This window comes from Pipistrellus kuhlii, unplaced genomic scaffold (assembly GCF_014108245.1).
Source record: "Pipistrellus kuhlii isolate mPipKuh1 unplaced genomic scaffold, mPipKuh1.p scaffold_m20_p_6, whole genome shotgun sequence".
Lineage (NCBI taxonomy): Eukaryota > Metazoa > Chordata > Mammalia > Chiroptera > Vespertilionidae > Pipistrellus > Pipistrellus kuhlii.
Window position 1 is genome coordinate 26,600,498 of NW_023425562.1, and position 25,950 is coordinate 26,626,447.

Genomic DNA, 25,950 nt, shown 5'->3' on the forward strand with positions numbered 1-25,950 from the left:
AAGATAGAAACATCGATGAGAGAAACTGACTGCCTCCTGCACACCCCCTACTGGGGATTGAGCCTGCTGCCCTGGCATGTGCCCAGATCAGGAATCAACCCACTTACCTCTTAGTTCCTGGGTCATCAATCAATCACGGAACCATACCGGCCAGGATTAGACATGTCTTTAAGGAGCCTTAATACTGGGTTGGTCATTGTTTTTAAAGCTTTTCAGTGAACAGAGCTAGAGAAAGAAATACATTTATATGTTAAGATAATACCTCAGGAGTTCATACTGATATTTCCAAATTAAATTTAGGACTATAGGGGTTGGCTTAATTTGTTCTACTTTATATTTGTTACCTTCAATTTTGGTTCTCAAAAGACACTAGGGATGTAGAATATCTTATAACGACTCATGTACTTTGTCCCAAATTGCACAGAAAGATTAATCCTAAAAGCAGTATCAACTTTATCACCAAAATAAATACTGAAAAATGTTTAAAAGTTTGTTTTTTTCCCATTCTTTCTGGGTTTTTTTTTTATGTGTTATCTACATTGTCAGAGTATATAGCATACTAGAGTTCCTCTTACATCCCTTTAGAAATCTTAATTCTACATGTAAATGTGTATTTAATATTCATCACTAGTTTTTATTGATGACTTTCCAGTTCTGTCTATAGTCATTTTCTGGTGGATCCTAAGGAAGGACTCACTGGCATCTTCTATATTAATAATAGAGGAATATTCAAATTGTCCAGGATGCTATCATATAACGACCAATCAGGATGGGGTCTGGGGCACGACGAAGAGCTCTTAGCATGCCTGTACCAGGGGTCTGAAGGACGCAGAGGAGAAGGGAGAAAAAATAGGCAGGGTGATCAGGCCAGGAGGGGAGAGCAGTTAGGCAGTCAGGGGGATCAGGCTGGCAGGGGAGCAGTTAAGGGCATCAGACAGGCAGGTAGGTGAGCAGTTAGGAGCCAGTGGTTCCTGATTAGAGAGGGTGCAGGCTGGGCTGAGGGATCACCCCCTTGCCATCCCCTGCTTGTACAAATTTTGTGCACCGGGCCTCTAGTTATATTACAGTCCCTGATTTCTGACATGTTGATAACAGTTTACATGCTGTCTTAATGCTTAAAAGTCAGTTTGGCAAGACATGAAATCCTTTTTACGTTAGCTTTTCTTTGAGCAACTTAAATATATTCATTTCTTTCTGGCATTCAAGTTACTTTCGATGTCAAATAGAAATTTTATTGTTTTTCCTTTATAAGTCACTTTTTTTAAACCTAGGTTACTCAAGGGATTTTTTTCCTCCATATTCTATTAATTGTACCTAGGTATGTCTGTCTATGTTGGCCATTCTGGGTTAGTTTCTCCAGGTGCATAGTGTACTCTGAATATGTGAGTTGAAATATTTTTTTCTCTTTTTAAAGAAAAATGTATTAAATCACACTTTTATTATTCTCTTGCTTGCTTTGGTGTTCTTTAGGGCCTCCTGTTATATATGTGTTAGGTTTTCTTTGCCCATTTTTATATTTATCACAATGTCTCTCTAATTCTATTTGTCACTTCATTTCTTTTTACATTTTATTTTACAATAATTTTCTTCTTTTCCTCTTAACAAATGATCTGTTTTGTTTATTCATGTCTCTGTTCCTTTTAGTTTAATTAGTCTTCTTTTCTAAAATGATGTGGTCTATTAATGAAATGACTAACCTTGCCTCAGCCTACTGGCTTCATCATTTGGGTTTTGGGAAGATGCTTTTATTATCACAAACTGAATTCCATATTAGTACGTAGTTCTGCCAAAAGGTAATAACTCTAGGTAAAGATGGGTTACCTTCTGATACTCTTGCCTGACTTAATTTTAGTAAGTAAATATGCAGTGTTATCTCTAGATATGTAGCATTTAGTAGTAGATTCATAGATATGAAAACTATTTATAAATTAGAGCCTTTTCAGTATTATTTGAATATAAGATTCTTTGTGTATGGTACTCTTGGAAACAAAAAGGGAATTGCCTGTGTGATGTTAAAGTCTATGTTATCATGCTTTTGAAATGACGGGTTCATTTTTATTTTATGAGTATGATACCTGTTTATGGGTTTCATGTATAAGTTATAGGAACATTTTATAAACCTGCCCTTATAAAATGTCCATCAAATTAAAATAAACATCAAATATAGTGTGACTGTTCTTAGATTTGGGTTGTTGCAAAAAAAAATAGTATCTGTGTATGTGGTTTGTTTCTCTCCCCAACTTTTTATGGTTTTATAATGTCTATATTCTAAATATATATAAATACATATTCTTAAATTTAGGTTAAATGTGCACAGTACTGGCCAACAAAAGACGACCGGGAGATGCTGTTTAAAGAAACAGGATTCAGTGTGAAGTTCTTGTCAGAAGATGTGAAGTCATATTATACAGTACATCTACTGCAGTTAGAAAATATCAATGTAAGACTTTCATGCCCCAAAGATTGGATTTTATATGAAGATTTAAAGAATGATTCTTTAGTAGATTTTAAAAGAAAGTATAATTGACACAATATTACATTAGTTTCAGGTGTTCTTTGTTATTAGATTTGAAGTTTAGAGCAGCACATATATTTTTATCATAATACTTCCTTTTCTGGACTGTTGAAATCAAATGAAGATGTGTATGCACAGCGCCTGACAGAATAGGAACCTAATAAATGACAGCTCCTGATACTTACCACTGTTCAGAGTAGCAAGCTATTTAAAAAAATAACTTACTGGAAGGTTGTTAATTTAAGTGATTCACCACACAGAAATTTGGCATTATTGAATTGGAAGAAATGGTGAAATAAATTAAACATGTGGTCTTAAGATTATATACTTGGATTTTTCCCAGAAATGTAAGAATTGTTCTCTGGTACTTGGCTGAGATACATGTAAATGGTGGATTGTGAGCCTGCTATTGTCACGCTGGGGATCAAGCTTTCTCCCCTTTTCCCACTTGTCTCTTTTACCTTCTTTGTATTGTAATTAGAATAACTAGAAAATATTAAATGAGAGTGATTCTGAAATGCAATTAGAAACTAAGAAAAATAGGAAAATGTTTGCCTGCCATAAATTCATAAGAATCTATCTAGTCCAAACAAAAGAAAACAAAAGAAAGCAGAATGTATCTAGTCTATAATGTGAGATACTGTTTTAGTTAACCATTAAGTAGATTGATTGACTAACATGATTATTAACAAAAAAAGCTTTACAGATAACAAAGGGATATATATATAAAAGTACTTTCTAGATACCTAATAATACTTCTGTGGTTGATCTCTTTTATACCTCTGTTTTTATTTTATACTCTAAGCACAGGTGCATGCTATGTACTTTCCATGAATTCCATAACTAAGCTTATTATGTGACCTCTTTAGATCCTTTAAGGAGGCTCAGGGTTGGGAATTATAAGGCTTAGACTTAATACATTTTCAAGTTTCCCTTACTATATTTATTCTGCACCAACTGTTCCATTTACATATGTCTTACGCTGCATTGTGATCCATCAACAGCTATTTGATATTGGATTGTACAATGCTATTCCCAGAAACAATTGCATTTCCATAAACTTCTCATGGTTCTCTGAATCATCTTCTTTTGGTATTTATTGCAGGTACCTCATCTCTATGGCATTAAAATGAAGAAGAACATAGATGTTTTTCCTTGTTTCTGAAACCTAATTGAAAATTAATTTTATTTCAAATAATAAGTGACTTTTGTATTTTATTTATCAGTTAACAAAACACTTTCACATATCATTTGACCCACAGTGTTCCTAGAATGTGGATAGAGTAAATATTCTTACTATCCCTTTATTTCATATTTTCTTTTAAATCACCAAACACTAAAATCTATTAGGTTACAGGATTCTTCCCACCCCCACTCCTATAGATAGACTACTCAGCTAATAAGTGACAGACCAGAACTCAAATTCAGATTTCCTATATTCTAATGACATGGGGTTAAGTCTTTTCAAAAGATGCTAATTGTAGAAAAACAAAGTTCTTGTTCTAAAGCATCTTTTAAAGTTGTGGTTACCATGTGAGCTGACCAGCCATTCTGTTTTAGTTGCTAGCAACTGCATGATTTCTTACTGGCCTGGGTTCAGTCTATCATAATTAAATAGCAACAATTTGTTTATATTCTATTTTATGAACGTTAGTTTGAACCAGGAATGTTGGAAGAGTAAAGTAGCATTGCAGTATGAAAGGTAGAATTGCATTTGATTAGATATTTAGACTCTGGAACCAGATTGCCTGAGTTTAAGGCCCAGCTCACTGATCTTGGTTGTGTGATTTGGACTCATTACTTAACTTCTGTGCCTCAGTTTTCTCATCTGCAAGGTGAGGGTAGTGATGTACCTGTCCCATGGGGTCATTAAGTATCAGGTGAATTAATACCATAACAATGTCAAAGACTCAGTTCAGAATCCATAGTTATTAGCTGTAGTTGCCTAGTATATCTTTTTCCTTTGTAATACTAATGAATTGAAAAAGACTGTGGAGTAAGGGCAATTGAAAAGAACAGATTGAGGGAGAAAGAAATAATGAGGGATAGCTAACCTCATCTGCAGATCTTTTTTTTTTTTATAAGCTTTATTGTTGAAAGTATTATGAATGTCCCCCCTTTATCCCCTCATTGACCCTCTAGCAGGCCCCTGTCCCCCTTACGTGTGTGTGTTCCCCCCCTCCCCCCGTTCCCCTGCAAATCTTTCTTGATATCCCTGAGCTTCAGAGAACCAGTTGGCTTCTAAAAGAGTCTGGCTTGTAGCTATTAACGGATCCAAGACAAAAAGCTGTCAGCGCATGCCCTGCTCTTTACAGACCTCTTGTCTAATGGAGCAGTAAAGCTACATACCAGCAGTTTTCTCCAGTGTCTTTATTAGAGCTAAGAGCCTGAACTTTGGCCCTGAATGAAGAGATTCAATCTCTGCTTTTAAAGTGGCCCTGTGGCTTAAGCTATGAAGATATTTTTGAGGGGCTTTTAAAATACAAGGTCAGCAAGAGTACTTACTTGTTTTTTTAGGTGTTTTTTTAGTTGCCTTTCACTATTTTCCATAATATTGTTGGCCAGCTTTATGTTTACCAAGTTCCAGGAATAATAATGTAATGCCAACAGCTAGCTTTCTATTTCTCTGTTCCTGGAGATTTGTCCAAAATAGATGACTATGTAAGTATTATGAAGTTTAGCTGGGATTTGAGTTAAAATAGCATAAAAGTTTATCCCACCTGACAGTCCCTCTCTTCTTCTTTCTTCTCTATTTGTAGCCTTCAAGTGCTATCTTACTTGTGTCCATTTTCTTACTTAGATCTCATATCTGCAATATATTTATTTCTACCAACTACAAGTTTCTCTCCATAATATAAGTTTTACCATTGTACTGGTTTGTTCACTATTTCAGTACATGTACTATGTATTTTGAATCCATATAACAAAGTTTTCAACTCCTCATGGACACAATCCTTACCTGTTACCTTTGAACTTCCCTTTGCCATTGCACTGAGTACATTTTTTTTTTTTTTACCATACTGCACCTGAGTGGTCGTTCTCAAACACAGGCCTGATTCTTCCACCATGCTCTAAAAACCTTCCATGGGCAATGCAGAAGTCTATGACCTGGCCCAGTCTGGTCCTTGCCTCCTTGTCTAATCTCAGGCACTCAGGATTTATTCTTGCCAAAAGACTTACACTTCCACCTAGGCTTTTCCTTGGGGGCCCATGCCCCTGAGTATTGCTTTTCTCTTAGAATGAAAATCCCATACCCTAACTATTCATGTCACTCTCCTCCCCTTTGGATCTGGTGAGTTCTATTAATCCTTCAAACTAGGTAAATCAAAGAAACTAAATATTTAACATGGATAATATATGTCTCCTGGCAAAAATAATGAGAGACTAAAGTAAGGCGGTGACAATGAGAGTACTTAGTTGATAAATTAGTATTTAGGAAATAGGGTTAATAAACTTCAATATCCTTTAAGTGCAGAGGAAATATTAAGTGACGATATTGAAAATGTGGAGAGTTGGCCGAAACCGGTTTGGCTTAGTGGTAGAGTGTTGGTCTGTGGACTGAAAGGTCCCAGGTTCAATTCCGGTCAAGGGCATGTACATCATTTGCGGGCACATCCCCGATAGGGGGTGTGCAAGAGGCAGCTGGTCGATGTTTCTCTCTCATCAACATTTCTGGCTCTCTATCTCTCTCCCTTCCTCTCTGTAAAAAATCAATAAAATAAAATATATTTTAAAAAAAGAAAAGAAAATGTGGAGAGTTTACAATTGATTGGAGCTTATTAGGGGCTACAATAAAGGCAATTAGTGAGTAATAGTTTCAGAAATAGTTTATGTTAAACATTTATCACGTGCAAGCATATGTTAAGCACTTTACATTCGTCGTTTCAGTTATTCCTCACAATAGCCTTCTCAGGTAAGTACTATTGTTAACCCCATTTACAGTGCTTATGAAAGCCTTTTGGAATCATAATCTTGGTACCTCCTATATATGCTTAAAGTGTAAAAATAATTAGACTTGGAACCAGAGAGCTGTATAGATTTCTTATACTAATTAGAAAATATATAATTTTATGTATATTGATAATAAAAATAATTAACTTAAATGACTTTAGATGGTATGCACTTAAATTTAAAAAAAATTTTTTTTAAATATATTTTTATTGATTATTTACAGAGAGGAAGGGAGAAAGATAGCGAGCCAGAAATGTCGATGAGAGAGAAACATCGACCAGCTGCCTCCTGCACACCCCCCACCAGGGATGTGCCCACAACCAACGTACATGCCCCTGACGGGAATCGAACCCGGAACCTTTCAGTCCGCAGACCGATGCTCTACCACTGAGCCAAACCGGTTTCGGCAATGCACTTAAATTTTATCATTGCCTTAAGTCTATCACTCCTCATTGTCTCAAACCTACTCAACTCTAGATTGTCTTTCTGGTCTCCATATACAGGGTGGAGCAGACGTAGGTTTACAGTTGTGACTATGCGAAATACAGAGTTTACTTTTAATGTTATTTATTAATTATTGTTTTTTTCATACAAATAACAGTAAACCTACTTTTACACCCTCCCTTTCCCATATAATGAGTTTGAGATCCTTATTCAAAGACTTTAAAATTCTCCTTCAAAAAATGTAAATGAGATTTTTTTTGCCTTAAAATAGTGACCCACTGACATTTTTATGTAGAGTTAGTACACATAATGCAACATTTTACAGAGAAAATTTAGCAAACATGTACAGAGCAGCCAGAGATGGGGATAGTTATGCAGTTTCAGATGCAAACCAGTTGTATGTGGGTGTGAGGTACAAAAGTGGGAAAGGGGTAGGAGGGACGGACTGGGCATCACTGAAGAAAAACTCATGTGACATGTTGACTTGGGAGGAGGAAAGAGTGCTTCCACAGTTTTGAAATAAGGAGTTTGTCAGATATTCTAAAGTTGAAATGTAGAGCTTGTTTGGAATAAAGATTCATTTTATTTTAGCTCTATCCATTGGCAAGCCTTTCCCCCCACATGAAAAAGAGGGAAAGGGGGTTCAGTTATGCATATAAAAACATTTTTTTATGCCACAGAGTAAGCATAAGTCTCTTATTGCTTGATGTGGTCTTTTGGGACTTACATGGTTTTATGAGTTATGTTTTTTTAATCTTTTTTCCCTCCAATAGGATTAAGTTAAGGAATTTTTTTAGTCTAGTCTGGTAGAGAAGAAAAAGACTGATTTTCAAAAATCTATTAGTGGAGAAGACTGTATTATACAAATAATTGCAAGCATTTCTGGGAACTGGCTTTGAGTATCTCAGACAGCATGACCTGAATTTGGGGGGGAAAACACACAAGGGACCACTAGACTTGAGCCAAAATCATACAAGCAAAGAAAAAGCAAGCAGTCACTTAAGATTGTGAGGTAACTATAGGTTTTGAGCCATTAGCTGATGCAATAACTGAGCGTATAACCACATAGGAACACTGGGCCACACCTTAAAGAACACAGCTTAAATGCAAGCAGGGTCCTGGGGCTACCTCCCCAAGACTTGGGTTACCCACCAGGTTCATACCGTACCTGGTTTAGGCTCACATGGACAAGTCTGGCTCTGTTGTGCATGGTTAGCACTGCAGGTGGTTTTCAGGTTGTTACCTGTCTATTTATGACTTTGTAAAAACCTTAATTTGAATGTTTTAAGTACCTTTCTTTAATATAGTAAATTTAATTCCCTCTTGCATATACAATAAGATGAATCTTTTTAGTATACAGTTCTGAGTTTTGACAATGCATTTAGTTGTGTAACACCATCCCCCCTCTCTCCCCCCCATCAACATCCCTCTCCAAATTTTCTCATGTCCGTGTATGGGCAGCCCTACGCCCACTTCCCCCAGCTCCTCAAATCCACTAGCTGCTTCTATTCCTATAATTTTGCCTTTTTCAGACTGTCATGTAAGTGGAATCATACAGTAGGTATCTTTTACAGACTGGCTTTCTTCACTTCCCATACTTTGGAAATATTTTGAAGTCTAATAACCACAATGATCACTTTTATTAGTAACTAGAGGCCTGGTGCACAAAACTCGTGCATGTGGGAGGGGTGTCCCTCAGCCCGGCCTGCACCCTCTCCAATCTGGGACCCCTCAGATGATGTCTGACTGCCTCTCACAATCCAAGACCGCTGGCTCATAACTGCTCACCTGCCTGCCTGCCTGATTGCCCATAACTGCTCCCCTACTGGCCTGATCTCTCCTAACTACTCTCCTGCTGGCCTGATCACTCCTAACCGCCTTTGCCTCTCCCCACACCTGGGACCCAAGCTTTCCTCCTGGCTGCCCACAGCACCCAGGACTCGGGCCAGCTTGCACACGGGCCAGCCACTGCCACAGGGGACTCTGGGCAGGTGGCTTCACCCGGGCCGCGGCCGCAGGTGCCTGGGACTGTGGGGCATGTGGCTTGTCCCTCTCCTGGCCCACAGCCTGACTGGTCCCCATTCCTCTCACCCCAATGTTGAGTGTGTGAGCCATTATGGGGTGAGGGTGTGATGACGATTTGCATATTAGCTCTTTATTATATAGGATAGGGAGATCTTCTAGTACTCTAGTATATTAATCTGTGCAGGATCATGATATATTTGGAATTATGAAAGCTGGATATAAAATTAGTCACACTATAACTGAACCTTTTTAAAAAATATTTTTAAATTTCTACACTTTTTTTTTTTTTAAATCAGTTCTATACCTGACTGATATAACATAGTCTGGGACTTACGACTCTTAATTTCTACTGAAAAAGGGGAAATTTTATTGTTTTGTTTTGTTTAAGTGAAAACTGACTTTAGTTTTGAAAATTTATATTGAAAGCGGGATGCTATAATAATAATAATGTTTAGCTGATAACCATTAAAAATATGACTTTTTATGTTGCTTTTATAGCTTCTCATTCCAAAAACATAATAAAACTGAAAAATTGTGTAAAGACATGTTAGAGGATTATTGCTTCGTTTACAGAAATGAAAAGTATAAGGCACATAAGTGCTTCTTGGGGCAAAAGGCAATTTGGCAAAAGCTAAGGAACATTTTCATAATGAGTTAGTCAGAAATAAAGATCATCAGGAATGTCCAGGAAGTGATAGTGAATGCCAGGCAGGCATTAAGAGACAGGAAACATTTAGCATGTTGGTAAACCATTTTAGCATATCAGTAAAGGCATATAAACAGTTTTAGGACTGGAAATTATTACCATAGGGAAAAGCAGCAATTAAAAGAGCAATTTCAATTAATTTTTAAAAATTAATTCTTAAGTTGTTCCTCTGTGCCTTTGTACCAGAATCTGAAAGATAATTCACAGAATGGAAAAGATTATATCTTTTTTTTTTAATCAATCTTTATTCTATATCTTTTTTAAAATTGGAATTTTTAAAAGGGAAACCAAAATTTTATTGATTTTTTACAGAGAGGAAGAGAGAGAGATAGAGAGTTAGAAACATCGATGAGAGAATAATCGATCAGCTGCCTCTTGCACATCCCCCACTGGGGATATGCCCGCAACCAAGGTATATGCCCTTGACCGGAATCGAACCCGGGACCTTTCAGTCCACAGGCCGATGCTCTTATCCACTGAGCCAAACCGGTTTCGGTATGGTAGACATTTTTAAAAGTAGGGGGAAAAATTTACTCATCATCATGTATGAGTAAAATGAAATAATTCGCAACATATATGATACAGGTTAGTGGTTAAGAATCCAAATGCTGCACCAGATTGCATCTTTAAATTCTGGCTCTGCCAATTTCTGAATGTGTGATGTTGGATAAATGACTTAACCTTTTAGTTCTGTTTTCTCCCATTTCTATAAATGGTTTTTAAAAAGGATAGTTAAATATTCAATACATAAAACACTTAGAATACACTTGCAAAATAATTTAGCTATTATTAAAATATTCTAAATGATAAAATCTTCCCGAACTTGTATAAATTATCAAAACACAAAGGAAAAATCAGCTACAAAAAGTCCATAGGATTAAAAACATTGCACAAAATACATAACCTTTCTGAAGTAATATTTTAAAAGAAAAAAATTAGAACTAACTTTTCCCCTTGATTTTTACCTTTTAGAGTGGTGAAACCAGAACAATATCTCACTTTCATTATACTACCTGGCCAGATTTTGGAGTCCCTGAATCACCAGCTTCATTTCTGAATTTTTTATGTAAAGTGAGAGAATCTGGTTCCTTGAATCCTGAACATGGGCCTGCAGTGATTCACTGTAGTGCAGGCATTGGGCGGTCAGGCACCTTTTCTCTGGTAGATACATGTCTTGTTCTGGTAAGTGCCTCTTATGATCTAATTTTAGGCATGTTTACTTTTGTATTGTTTCCATGAGCAGAAGAAAGCTCTAATGTCAGTATCCTAGAATTATGTTTTTTAAATTTAAACTTATGCCTTTTTACAAAAAAACAAAAAACAGAAAACCCTAAAAATCTCATGTACACTATTGCAGCTGCACTTACAAGGTATAAGACAATTACACCTTAATATATTTATTGATGCCTATATGTAGTATATTCCATTCAAAAATTGGATTGGTATATCAAAATGAACTTTGACATGTTTAAAACATTCTATTAATGGTGAATATTAAAACTGAATTGTGTTTGTGCCTGTTCCCTGCCAAACATAATTTCAGCAACTTTTTTCTATTCTAGCTGGGGGGCAAGGGTGACACGGCGGTAATGGTGGTTATAATATCATATCAATAGTCCAAGGCTGGTGCAGTGGCTCACCAGTGTCATTGTGGATCTAGGCTCTTTCTGTTTTCTTCTTCACCATCTCCAGATGGCTGCTGTGCACAGACATGAAGACGGAAGGGCAGAGGGCGAAAAGCTTTACTCCTGCCACAATCTTCTTTAAAAAAAAAAAAAAGCAATAATAATCTCAGTGAACCTCTCATTATGCCAGAACTGGTCATAAATCCTTCCTTAGACCCAATAATGGTCAGGTTGAATTAGGTTACCGTGAGTGGTTTGGAATCAATTGTGAATCAGCTAAAGGACCAAAGTCCTCCATCTATTACTTAAACAGTTGAGGTAGGGGGGAGGACAGGTGTCTGGGGATGGTGGTTTTGTACAAAGTTACAACTTTGGTGATAACTTATCCCCCCCCCCCTTTTTTTTTAAGGAAAAACATAGGACATACCAAAACTCATAGCAATTATCCTGTATTGCTTCTCTTTCCTGGACTCTTAATAACAAAAGACTTTAATAATTTACTTTCTACCTTATTTGCAGATGGAGAAAGGAGATGACATTAACATTAAACAACTGTTACTGAATATGAGAAAATATCGAATGGGACTTATTCAGACACCAGATCAACTCAGATTTTCATATATGACTATAATAGAAGGAGCAAAATTTATAAAGGGAGATTCAAATATACAGGTAAGCTTTTTCAGGGAAAAAATAGTACCTGTGTAATAAATCTGATTAGCATCAAATAACTGCACTCCATTTAAGCAACTAACAGTCTCCCTTCCAAAAGGTATATTTACATTAATGTGGCAAATTCAGCTGGCCATCTTAAAATTATAAAATTTAAGCTCACTTCCTCAGCCTCATGTGAAATCCTGCCTGTTACTCAAAAGCCCTACTGGGAACAATATTACATTAAAGAAAAGAAAATTTTCACATAAGGAGGGTTTAAGCATTTAATCATTAAAATAAAATAGAAAAAAACAACAACAAACAAATCAGAAAATAACAATGAGCAACTTGAGTACTTATGGCAGTAGATTGTTATATTTTCTATGGTGGCTTTATTCTTTTGAAAATATTCTTTTAAAAATTTTATTAATTTATTTATTTATTTGAGAGTTTGAGGCAGTTGATTTTGGAGTGCCTATTTAATTGAGTGAGTTTGCTGCTCAGAGGCATGGCAAAATGACTTCATTGTGTTTTATTTTAATCACCAGCATTAATTCTCTCTCTCTCTCTCTCTCTCTCTCTCTCTCTCTCTCTCTCTCTCTCATACACACACACACACACACACACACACACACACACACACATCCTTTACTGAGAGCTTTTCTTGTTGACAGATTCTGAATTTGTTGCATATTCTGGGATGTGGCTCAATAAGACTTGATTTTTGGCATTATCCCATTTTTTGACATTGTTTAGTTTTGTTTAGAATAAGGCCAAGTTGCTATAACTAGGTCTTAGTAGAGGATAGAAACTTCAGATATTAACCAATATAAATTCTGGAGACAATTTAATATTTTTTATTGGGTAACTTTTTAAAAAATATATTTTTATTGATTTCAGAGAGGAAGGAGATGAGAGAGAGATAAATATAGAGAGAGATAGAAACATGCCCCCTCCTGGGATTGAGTCGTAACCCTGGCATGTGCCCTTGACTGGAATGGAACCTGGGACCCTTCAGTCAGCAAGCTGATAGCAAAACTGGCTAGGTTTCTTGGGTACTTTCTTAAACTATCTGGTGTTTGAAGTTGCTGTGCTTTTTACAGATAATCATGAGGGTTTATATGATAGATAATCCAGAGTAACTGGTTTAAGATTCTGATGCTACTATTTATTAGCTGCATAGACTTGGATAAGTTACTTAAACTCTCTCAACCCATCTCTTCTATAAAAATGTTATAATAAGAACAATAGTAGTACTTATCTCCTAAGATTCCTGTTAGGATTAAAAAGTAGTGTATTTGAAGCATTAGGACAGTAAATGCTTGGTAAGTATCTTGTTTCCTGACTTGCATCTTCTTCAATATAAAAAACTATTTGGACTTAATAACAAAAATTTGAAATAAGGGAAGGAAGAAAAATGATATATAGTCATCTAAAGGGAACACATCTTACTCTAATGTTCCATTATGGTAATTTTAACAACTATTGGCAAAATATTCTTTCTGGATATGGCTTAAGTCCTCTTAAGTCATTGCTCAGGAGAGTTTAGTTTCACCCTGTTGTTTCTCAAATGAATTTCAGAGACTTCTGTCCTTAATGTCTGCTTCCTTTCTGGCCTCATCTCACAGGATTCAGCTCTATGTGTTCTCATCTTCTCACCAAATTATACCAAACTGTATTACTCACTGTCTTCCAAATATAACAAACTATAGAATTTTACATTCTCTAAGTCTTTTGTGAACCTACTATTATAAAACAAAAAGATACATTAATATAATATACGTAATATACAGGAGCTGAAACCAGTTTGGCTCAGTGGATGGAGCATTGGTCTGTGGACTGAAAGGTCCCACGTTTAATTCTGGACAAGGGCACATACATTGGCTGTGGGCACATCTCCGGTGGGGGGTGTGCAGGAGGCAGCTGGTCGATGTTTCTCTCTCATCGATGTTTCTAGCTTTCTATCCCTCTCCCCTCCTCTCTGTGAAAAAAATATATTTTAAAAAATAGTTGGAGTGTGGTAAAATGCCCTTTTCTTTTTAATTCCTGTTGTATGATAATGAGGCAAATTAGAAAATAATTTATTAGTGTATTAATGAATTTTCCAGGATTTAAAAAAATGTAAATATACAAACATTGTTTTTCACAATGCTTTTTTATATCAAAGTAAAATCCTCCAACAATAGCTATATAGTTTCTTATTCTGTAGACCTGAGATGCCATCTTTCCATGATAGGGTGCTCAAAGAGGGCCTCCCTGTCTATAGCAAGTCATTTTGTGCCAGTGTTGAAGTTACAAATAATCAAAGCCATTGCTCTCCCTTCTGCCTCCTCTACTGCTCTTGTTATTGGCAGGAGATGGATGGTTGTCTTATTAGCTCTTGAAAGACTTCAGAGGAAGTGATCCCCTGTGTCGAGGTTATACTTACCTTCTCCCTTTGGCCTGTATTTTGTCACTGCTTTATCTTCCAGAGGCCTAGAAATGCTCTGCACCTCTTCTTCCTCGTCCTCTCTCTCTAGGAAGGGTGGCAGTAAGCGCAAAGGAGACTAATGCTTGCTAGATACGATTCTAGGCCCTTTCACCGGTTATCTTATTAATCACAACAGGCTTCAGGGGTAGGTGATGATGTTTTATAGATGAAGAAAATGTAGTTTTTCTTCACTGAGGTCTAAATCCTGCCCACTGTGAAGTCTATGCATACTAGAGAAGTTTTCCCTAACTGGGTGGTGGGCTAGCTACCTGGAGCTGCTAGAATGCCTAGTAGGGTCAACCAAATTAAAGTCCTTTGGCATCATGGGGACCTGCTTGGAGATCTCACCATCAGTTCTTTATTAGATCAGACAGTGGCAAGGAATAAGGAGATACTAGATCACATTCAAGTGCCATGTTGGTAACCACTTCTAGGGTTGCATATCTGAGGATTACGAGTCTTACAGAATCTAGCATTGGTTAAAATCTAATTACCATGAGAAACATTTTAATGAGGTCCTTTTCTATTTAGCAGTTAACATTATAGGGTTTTCTTAAATTGACTATAGAATTTCAATTCAGAAATTCTTTTAATATTAAGAAAAAACAAAATCTGAGTGTTTGCATTTGTTTTTTTTCTCTTCCTTATCTAGAAACGGTGGAAAGAACTTTCTAAAGAAGATTTATGTCCTGCTTTCGATCATTCACCAAACAAACTAATGAATGAAAAATACAATGGAAACAGGATAGGGCTAGAAGAAGAAAAACTGACAGGTGACAGATACACAGGACTGTCCTCTAAAATGCAAGATACTGTGGAGGAAAACAGTGAGAGGTAAGAATAAAAAGATGAGACTGTATTTTAGAAAGGTCAGTAGATGTGAACTAATGTAGGCCCTTTGTTTATTGAACTAATATAATCATTTATTTATTACCTGAGGGTATTTAAATAGCATATGATTAGATCACTGATCTCAAGGAACTTTTCGTTCTGATAAGCAAATACTTGTAGACAGACACCTTGGAAATGCTAAACAAAATACTAATTGAATGCAAAAGTTAATATATATAATTGGATGCTAAAATATAGCATAGTAGAGAAAATAAATAGTATGAATAACTGCCATTTGTACAATTATGTAGTGTTTATACTAGGGGTGTCGAACTCAATCAGAGAAGGGTCCAAAATCTAAAATCCAGCCTAAATCGCGGGCCGAATGGTTTACTGAACAGTCATAAACTGTCATTGTGATGGAAACGCAGTGGAGTGCAGTGATGACAGCGCGGTGCGGGCCACATTGCAAGGCCTGGCGGGATGGATTTGGCCCGCGGGCCTTGTGTTTGACACATGTGGTTTATACTATAGTTATAATGTAATTGATAATCTGGCTTTTATAAAATTATACATTTAAAAAAAATAATTTTATTGATTTTTTACAGAGAGGAAGGGAGAGATAGAAAACTAGAAATGTCGATGAGAGAGAAACATCAACCAGCCGCCTCCTGCACACCCCCCACCGGGGATATGCCTGCAACCAATGTACATGCCCTTGACCAGAATCGAACCTGGGACCTTTCAGTCCGCAGAGAGCCAAACGGTTTCAGCTAAAATTATAAAATATTTAATTGAATGTTAAAGCTTAATTCTATTGAAAAAAAATAAAGTTTGAAAAAATTTTAATATAGTAATAATTACTTTTTAATATCTAATATAGTTGTAAAAAAATCCACATTATTATTTTTAGATATTATCTACATTATTAAGTTTATTCAGTTAAAGTATACATTTCTATAGATTTATATATTTACAATTGTGTAGTCATCACCATAATCTAAATTTTGGAACATATTATACTTATGGTCCCAACCTCTATAGCAATTTTTTTAATTCAAGATCTAATTGAGGACCATGCATTGTATTTGGTTAACATGATGTTTAAAAAAATATTTTTATTGATTTCAGAGAGATGAAAGGAGAGGGAGAAAGAGATAAAAACATCAACGATGAGAATCATTGATTGGCTGCTTCCTGCAAACTCCCTACTGGAGATCAAGACTCATTGATTGGCTGCTTCCTGCAAACTCCCTACTGGAGAGAATCATTGATTGGCTGCTTCCTGCAAACTCCCTACTGGAGATCAAGACTGCAAATGGCATATATCCCGACAGAAAATGGAATAGTGACCTCTCCATGGTGACTTCCACTGAGCCACACTGACCTGGCCGGTTAATGTGATTATTTAGTCTCCTTTAATCTGGAACTGTTCGCCACTTTTTTTCTTGCTTGACTTTGGCATTTTTGTTGCTTCTAGGCCAGTTCCTTTTTTAAAAACTATATTTTTATTGATTTCAGAGAGGGAGAGAGAGAGAAACATCAATGATCAGAGAGAACCACCAATCGGCTGCCTTCCGGGGAACAAGCCCGCAATCTGGGCATGTGCCCTTGACCAGAATCGAACCCGGGACCCTTCAGTCCACAGGCCGATCCTCTAGCCACTAAGCCAAACCTGCTAGGGTTAGACCAGTTCCTTTTAGAATGCCCCTCAATCTGGATTTTTCTGATTGTTTTTCATTATTAGATTCAGGTTAAATATTTGGCTAGGAAAAAGTTGGCTCTTAATGTCGTAGTAGACACTGAAAAGGCATTCAAAATTTTTCATCAAGCTACATGATCAAAGTCATGCTTTAGGAAAATTACTGTGGCGATGTTTAATTTGGAGACAGGAAAACTGTTAATTTTTTTGCGGCAATATAGGCAATTGTAATTTACGTGTTGCCTTTTGTTGTTCTTTATGTAGTCCTAGGGTTATGTATTTTAGAAATCGAAGAGCTTCCATTGGAATATAAAGTCTGTATTAAATAAGCAAATGGAAGCTAGAGATCTGTATGGACAGAGTAATAGGCACTCCCACGACAGACTGTTCTTGGACATATTAAGTTGATGGCTTTTATCAAGGGCCTTTGTCAAAAATCAAACATAAACTCAAAAGGGGATCAGATGCTAGCGGACTCGCTTATCTTCCACTTCTGGCTGGTTAGCAAAGAAAGAAAAGAGATCAACCCAAGGACTTGTATGCATGCATATAAGCCTAACCAATAGACACAGACACCAGGGGGGTGAGGGCATGAGTGGGTGGGTTGGGAGACAATGGAGGGATAAGGACACATATATAATAACTTAATCAATTAAAAAAAAAAAATAGAGCCGGGACCGGTTTGGCTCAGTGGATAGAGCGTCGGCCTGTGGACTGAAAGGTCCCGGGTTCGATTCCGGGCAAGGGCATGTACCTTGGTTGCGGGCACGTCCCCAGAGGGGGCTGTGCAAGAGGCAGCTGATTGATGATTCTCTCTCATCGATGTTTCTAACTCTCTATCCCTCTCTCTTCCTCTCTGTGAAAAATAAAAAATATATTTAAAAAAAAATAGAAAGAAAGGAAGGGAGAGAGGGAGAAAGGGTAGTAGAGAGGGAGGAAACTGACAGTCACCAGTTCAAGAAAGAAATCTCAGTGCTTGTTATCAGGTTCTACTAAAAGTATTCATTAATATTTTATATATTATCAGAACACATCTTTGGACTGTTTAGAGTACTTAGGCTTTTTATCCCTTTTAGTTTATGTTTTTGAGAATTTTTATAAGAGTTTATTTGAGCCAAATCTTTTCATTTAAAAAAAAAAAAAACTTCAGTATTTGAGTTAAATAATGTGTGTGTGTGTGTGTGTGTGTGTGTGTGTGTGTGTGGAGGGGGGGTGTGGATATTTGAGTTCAGGTCCTCTGTATGAGAGTAATTAAGTTCTGCCAAGCACTTGTTATAATTTGTTTATATTTATTCGTAGTGTTCTACGGAAACGAATTCGAGAAGACAGAAAAGCTACCACAGCTCAGAAGGTGCAGCAGATCAAACAGAGGCTAAATGAGACTGAACGAAAAAGAAAAAGGTGGTTATATTGGCAACCTATTCTCACTAAGATGGGGTTTGTGTCAGTCATTTTGGTTGGCGCTTTTGTTGGCTGGGCACTGATTTTTCAGCAGAATGTCCTATAAATAATACAATTGTGCCCAGCAAGCTTCTGCACTAATAGCTGACAGTGTTGCATTAATCTCAAGGAGGTTTCTGTTAGCAAACTTCTCATGTCCCCAAAGATGGAGCAATAGAATAGAAACCAACCAGATAAATAATATATTTAGTCCTCAGCCCAACATCTCAGGGCATTACTCCCAAATTGTAAACGGTGATCTAAAATACTCTAATTCTTGTTAAAACTGGTACATTTTGCAACTGTATTCATACATGTTAAGTGTAATATTTCACCTGACCAGATTGAAAAATATCCTTTATCACAAGGATTTGTTTTTGAGGCTACCTGGATTTTAACCTGCACTTGATACAAGCAATAAATATTGTGGTTTTATCTACATTATTACTGAAAAGAAAATTACCTTTAAATAATGTGTGTAACGTATAATGTACTATTGACATGAGCATCAATAATTTATATTCTTAACCATTTCAAGGTAAATATATTTTATAAGTATTTAATCTTACTTTTGTAGTTAAATGTACTTTTTTAGAAAGCTAAATTTGAAAAATTTGTTATAAAAAAATTGTATGTTGGTTCAATTGTACTGGATATTTTCATAAGGAGAAATTTGAGCAGTTAGAACTCTTAGTAAGCTTTTTTTTTTTTTTTTTTTTTTTTTTTACCATATATATGCATTTCTTTTATGTTTTATGGTTTTTCCAATTTTAAAAAGAAAATAAAAGAAAAAAATTTTCCCTAAAAATATATTTGAAAGGAAATTCTCCTTACTGAATAGTTAGGTAATACTGTTGATCAAGACTTTGTAAAGAAATTGGTTTCTGTAAAGCCCGTTACTTATACTTTTTATTTTTTATGAAGATTTCAATGTAACTATCCTAATTTATAATTGGGGTAAATAAATCATGATTTAGAAAATAAAAATAAGGAGCACCATTTTACTGCCATGATTTCAGTATATGAGACTGAAATTTTGAAATAAATATTTTTAAGTTCTTTCTACTTAAATAAATAGTATGATGATGTATTATACAAACTTTACATTGTCCCTTTAACTTCTTAATGGATATTTTAAAAGTATATTGTTTAATGAATTTAACTGCCGCTGGAATGGCAGTTTTCTTCATACCCTACATTCCATTAAGTGTTCAACATATTTAACTTAAACTTTAAATAATTGTTATACATTTAATTGCTGAAATAATGAAATACATTTATTTCACTGGTTTTCAAACTGTGCTCATTAGATTTCCAAGGGGTCAACAAAAAGTGGTAGGAAAGACTCTAAGCTAGCAAACTTTACTTTCAACCGGACCATCTCTCTGTCTCCTTTATCTCTCTATATACTACATAAATATTTTTGCTGAAGTTTAATTTTATTTTAAGGAATTAGTTATAATTTAAAAAACAGTTTGAAAACCATTGGTTTAGACATGTTTGGAGTTGATTTCGTAGCCTTCTTGAATGTGTTAATTGTTCTGCAAGTATGAAAGCAGGATGTAGGTGGCACTACATATTAAATAAACTTCTGCCTGTGTCCTAATTCAGTATTACTGTGTCCTGTAACCTTTAAATGGAAAGGAGGTAAGAGGGACATTTTCTTATGTCTGTCTGCATTAAATCTGTGTTCAGGCACCAAGACATTTATGTTTTAATTCATTATTTAAAATCTTTCTTTCCAACTTGCCTTGCTTTGCTAAAGTACACTATATTATTCTGCAACTCAGATATGGCTGCGACCATATTAAATTTCCAATTGAAGGGTAGCCTTGCTTTAAACAAAAAGGTAAAGACATCTTATGGCAAGCAGATGCTGATCATAATGCACACTACCCCACTGCAGGAGAATGAGCTTCATTGGATTCGGTATTGCAGCTTTGCTTTTTGTCTGCTGTCTGTCCTGGGTAGTGTTCGTTGTAACATATTTTTAAAATTATAGTCAGTGTAGTAAACATTTGTGGATGAACTTCTGCAGTGTTAGTCATCTTACCTCCTCCAAGCAGGTCCTTGAGGAGAGTGTGTTACGTTTTTACCAACAATAATATTTTGGTAGGTGCCATGTGCTAATTATTGATGATCTATGGCCACTTGCTGTGGTGCCTACTGTCCTTATCTTGACCCTTCATTAAACGAGGGATGCTAATCAGAGCGAAGGGCACAAACATGGCTCCTGCCTTCTCAGGTAACAGCCAGAGGAAAAGTTATTAATCCATGATGGGTTCTACATATTTGCATAATTTGTGTATCCTTAGGTCTTCATAATATTTTCTAATTATAACATTTCAAAGACAGTTGTATAGTTTGATTTTAGTGAAGTAGTAATATTTTTAATAGGTTAAAGAAGAAAAAGGGATATTTTTAAAGTCAAAGGCTTTATTATTTAAGAAAAGAACATTTACAATAACATCCAGTTCATTTTTGTTTATATTTACCCCTGCTAATAAACTGACAGTAGCCTTTGATGTAATGCCATCTTCTCTGGCTACACCAATTGGATATATACTTGTTTCCAAGTTTCACCAAGTATTTTATGCTATCATATATTGATTTTTATCTATGCTTGCACATATATGTAAAAATATAATTCTTTTTTAAAATATATTTTATTGATTTTTTTACAGAGAGGAAGGGAGAGGGATAGAAAGTCAGAAACATCGATGAGAGAGAAACATCGATCAGCCGCTTCTTGCACACCCCTTACTGGGGATGTGCCCGCAACCAAGGTACATGCCCTTGACCGGAATCGAACCCGGGACCCTTGAGTCTGCAGGCCGATGCTCTATCCACTGAGCCAAACCGGTTTCGGCAAAAATATAATTCTTCATATATACAATAATTTATCCATATGTAAAATTAGAATAATACCCTTTTCCTGAAATTTTAAGAGGCTTAAAAATGTAATAGAGAACTTTAGAACAATATGAAGACCATTTCTCATGTTTAAAGAATATTTTCTATATTTGCTCTGATTTTTCTATCTTTTTGGTCCATTTCACTGTGAGTTAATATTTCTATCAAGGAATGAACACAAAAAGATAAAGGAAGTAAAAATCTTATTGATTGAAAAAAAAAGTATTGATAGCTCTGCCTTAACAGGTATGTCAGAGGAAGGAGTTGTAACTTTTTAATTTTATGAATATTTTTTTATATAAACTAGAATTGATGGTGTGAATCAAAAGATACATACTGGTTTATAAAGTAGTTTATGACATCGAGCAATCCTTCAGTTTTAATATCAATTCCTTCTTTGTTTTCAGCATCAGTTCAAAGTGATGGTTGCTACCATTATTGATCGTTTACTGTGTGCCAAGCACTGTGCTAAGCACTTTTCATATGTTATATTATCCTATTTAATCCTCACAACAAGCTTTTGAGGTAGGTGGTGTTATTATTAAGTCATAATCAACCTGAGACTTGGCATTTCTACATTCTTTTACGTTATCTTTGAAAAGTCTCATGTGTATAGTTTATTTTAGAATTAGATATCTTTCCAAGAAAGACTTAACAAGTCATTTCCCTCTTTGAAAAATTTCTCTGACTAGATTCTATATAAACACAGGCCAGAACCTGGTTATATTAGAAATTTTATATTGACCATTATGTACTCTTATTTTAATGAGTACCTACATTTCCAAAAATGCCTGCCTGGCTATTATATTTTAAATCTAGTTGCCCTTGATTTTTACTTTTAGATATAAATCTTATAGAGATTTTTTATTTTTATTTTTTTTAAATTCTGCTATGTGAGATGTCTGAGATTTAAAAAAATATATATATTTTCTTGATTCTTTACAGAGAGGAAGGGAGAGAGATAGAGAGCCAGAAACGTCGATGAGAGAGAAACACCCACCAGCTGCCTTTTGCACACCCCCTACCGGAGATGTGCCCGCAACCAATGTACATGCCCCTGACCGGAATCGAACCTGGGACCTTTCAGTCCGAAGACCGACGCTCTACCACTGAGCCAAACCGGTTTCAGCTATAGAGATTTTTTAAAATGTAGTTCGTTATAAGCCTAGTGCTTACTATGTATATCTGTGTTCAGGCAAGAGTCTAGGAGATACACCTGCCAACATTGACTTAATTTCTTCCAGTGGGTCCACGTGGGTTTGTCAGGGGTAGGGAGTGTGAATCTGTTAGTCTGCTGCACACCAGCAGAGGGTGGAGGGTACAGAGTGGCCGACGTTGGAACTTGTTGCATTGATCCTGGTCTGGAACTAAGTACATAGCAGAACTGTCTGCGCAGTGTTCCTATGTTCTCATTTCTACATTAGCAGTTAATTAATGCTGCTGATCCTTTTCTCAAGTCGTGTGTATTCACTCCATCACAGTGCTGCCGAGCGGAAGCAGGGTTCAGACAGAAAGCCATTGGTTGGTTTGGGAGGCTTTGTCTTGGTCAGTGACAAGCTGAACAGCTGACAGTGAAAACATGTAAAAGTGCTCTGACACCTCTGTGCAGTCCACTGGGAGAGGGCAAAGTTCATCCTTTGAACTCTCTCTATTTTGGTTTTATAATTTTGAGTGGAATATGAGAATTATGGGATTTAGTGAGGATATTACAGAGTTGATTTTAATGTCTAGTTTTCCATTGCATAGTATGTTTGGGGAACTATAAGGAGAATTGCTTAGGAATTTTTTTATTTAAAGAGACCATTTGGCATAGATGTTTTAGACACCTAATGGTTTTGATATTTCAAATGTCTACTATAAAATGTTTAGAGTTTGGGAATTCAGAAGAGGAAAACTAGGTAAGCTCATTTTGTTAATAAGGCAATGCTTTGCTCATTTTAGAAAAGTTTTTATTATTTCAATGGCAAAACTATTTGGGTGCAGTTTTTTTTAAAAAAAACAAACAAAAACATGTATTTTTTTTATTGATTTCAGAGAGGAAGGTAGAGATAAAGAGATAGAAACATCAATGATTGGAGAGAATCACCAATCAGCTGCCTCCAGCACACACCCTACTGGGGATTAAGCCCTCAACCTGGGCATGGGCTCTTGGCTGGAATCGAACTCGGGACACTTTGGTTCCCAGGCTGACACTCTATCCACTGAGCCAAACTGGCTAGGGCTTGGGTGCAGTTTTGATTTTCTGTTACTTCAGATATGGAGCCAGCTTGGGAAGATTTTGCTCTGTCTGTGAGCCCAGTTCTCATTCCATTCCAGCATTAGTACGGGGGTTAGTATCTGAGGGCTACTCACATACTTACTGCTCCAAAGGAAGCACCAAGCAGGACTAATTCCACTTAATTTATTTGAACAGATTTTACTCTCATCTTGTTAAATATTAGTAAAACAGCAAAACATTATTCAGGTGAATTTCCCCCCCTAAAATGCCCATTTACCTTTGCAAATACATGGCCTTTTAAATTAATTAACCATCCCAATGATTTCATCTTATTTTCTTGTTCTCTATAATAATACTTAAAGGAAAAAAAAAGTGAATTTTCAAAAACACTCAGTTTCTTTTCATTGTAAATGGTAATTTTCTTTGGTAATTGTGTCTTTAATACCCTGTTAGGGAAGACAGCATTGTATGTTGAAGACCTACAGTTCTGCCAGTCAGTTTAAATACATAACCTAAATTTAACCCCCATAGTACCTCTTCTAGATACATCACATAACCTCTATTTTGAGGTAATAAAACTGAGTCGAAAGATAAGTACCTTGTTCAAAATTGCTCAGCTAGTACGTGCCAGAGCTGGGATTCAAACTCTACTTTTTAGAATCCCATTAACTCCAGATCTCATATTTTATCTATTATATCACACTGACTCAGTTTTTATGTAATATTTAAACCAGATATTTAGGTTGAAAAACATTAGGCAACTACTTTTACTTGTTAAAATGTATAAGTAATCCTCTATTTCTTAAATGAAACATATTTTTTCCCAACAAAAATCTTGCGAAACAGTTTAAATTACCAATAGACCAGAGAAATACTGTAACATCAAAATGTTCAGGATAAACCAATACTTCATGCAATTTGACTGGATTAAGTTCCGTTGTTTCACTGAACAATTTTGTGAATTCTGGGGAACAAAGGTGTTTTTTGTAGCAGCACACTAAGCAGCCATAGTAGTTTTGGTGACCCACAGACATCTAAGGAGACTGTTTTCTTGATGACTTGACATTTCTCTGTCAGTGCTGGGAAATCTAAGAAAAACCGGTATTGAGAACACCAGAGTGCTTGGTACTATTACTCTTTACTTCGGTAGAAGGAGCCAGTAGTCAGGAGAAGCTCCACTCATGGTATTTTGGGGTTTTTGACTAAATGTTTTGGAAAAATATATGTGGGTATGGTTTATATATCCTGTTTATGTATGTGGGGATACAATAATGACAAGTACTTAGATTTGGGGTTTTTTTTTGTGGTAGTGAGGGAATTTGGGGGAAGAATGGAAATATTTATCTAAAAAATTTGGCTATTTGCAAACATTGTAAAATAACATAAAAAAAACTCAACTGCCCTAAAAATAGCTATTTCATCTGTCTATTGTTTGTTTAAACTCTCATTATCTTTTTGGCATTAAAATACAATAAATCAATTACTTTATGTCTGTGTTTTCTTTTATATTGATAGTAACTAAATTGTGTCACCAGTTTTATATTGCTATATTCTCTAGTATTATCTTCAAGACAAAAAGCATGCTGCTAACAGTCTGTGATTTTACTATTCAAACATAACATTCATAATATTTTTAGCAGTATGATTCAGTGGAGGTCCAAATTGGATTAGACTTTTGAATTGAATGCCAAAGTATTGGTAAGTCTAGCACATACATATAGTCTTGCTAAACTGTTGTGGGTACATTTTTTTAAAACCTGTCTGTCAGTATATTTCACATGGAGGTTATTTCTTGAGTAATAAAAATGACCAACAAAATTCATAGTAATTCCTGAAAAACAATATGAGTTATGGTATTTTAACATGAACCTACCTCACACCACCAATTCTGTTTGAAAACCTAGCTCTGAAGCAATTTTACCAGCAATCCAGTGAAGTACTTAGTGTGATTGGATGTGATACGTTGGAATGTTTTTTGTTGCCTTTTTAGTTCATTGTTAGTCCTTTTATGTTTGTGTGTATCTATGTACATCTGTGTGTTTGGTAAATATGAATTGAATAGATGACTTCTTATTTTATGTTTTAGGCCAAGATTGACAGACACCTAAATACTCATGACTTGAGAATATTCTGCAGCTATAAATTTTGAACCATTGATGTGCAAAGCAAGACCTGAAGCCCACTCCGGAAACTAATGTGAGGCTTAATAAACCCGTAGATTGCCTCACATTTGTCTGTTTACAAAGTAAACTTTACATCCAGGGAAAGAAGATCACCACCAGCAGAAGACTTTGCAGAACTCTCTACTTTGATGTATTGTTAAGTTTTTTAATCTAATGTATAAAACGTGGAAAGATGTAAAAGAAATAAATTAGGAAAGACTACTTTGTATTGTACTGCCACTTCTACTGTATTTTTATACTTTTTGGCAGCATTAAATATTTTTATTAAATAGA

General features: G+C 35.8%; 1 protein-coding gene across 4 annotated transcripts in view; it reads left to right on the plus strand.

Annotated features, from left to right (window-relative positions):
- PTPN2 (protein tyrosine phosphatase non-receptor type 2) overlaps positions 1–25,950 on the plus strand; it is a 54,347-nt gene extending 28,397 nt beyond the window's left edge. The window contains exons 5-11 of one of the 4 annotated variants that reach the window (XR_004984497.2): positions 2,303–2,440; positions 10,614–10,823; positions 11,786–11,938; positions 15,043–15,224; positions 18,223–18,324; positions 21,684–21,801; positions 25,581–25,950. Coding sequence is in view for 3 of the 4 variants with exons in the window: in XM_036419365.2 (XP_036275258.1) it covers positions 2,303–2,440; positions 10,614–10,823; positions 11,786–11,938; positions 15,043–15,224; positions 18,223–18,430 (891 nt within the window). In the remaining variant the exon portion in view is untranslated. Of the gene's footprint in view, positions 1–2,302; positions 2,441–10,613; positions 10,824–11,785; positions 11,939–15,042; positions 15,225–18,222; positions 19,970–21,683; positions 21,802–25,580 lie in introns of those variants that run through there. The other 3 variants (XM_036419366.2, XM_036419365.2, XM_036419367.2) reach the window with 3 other exon arrangements.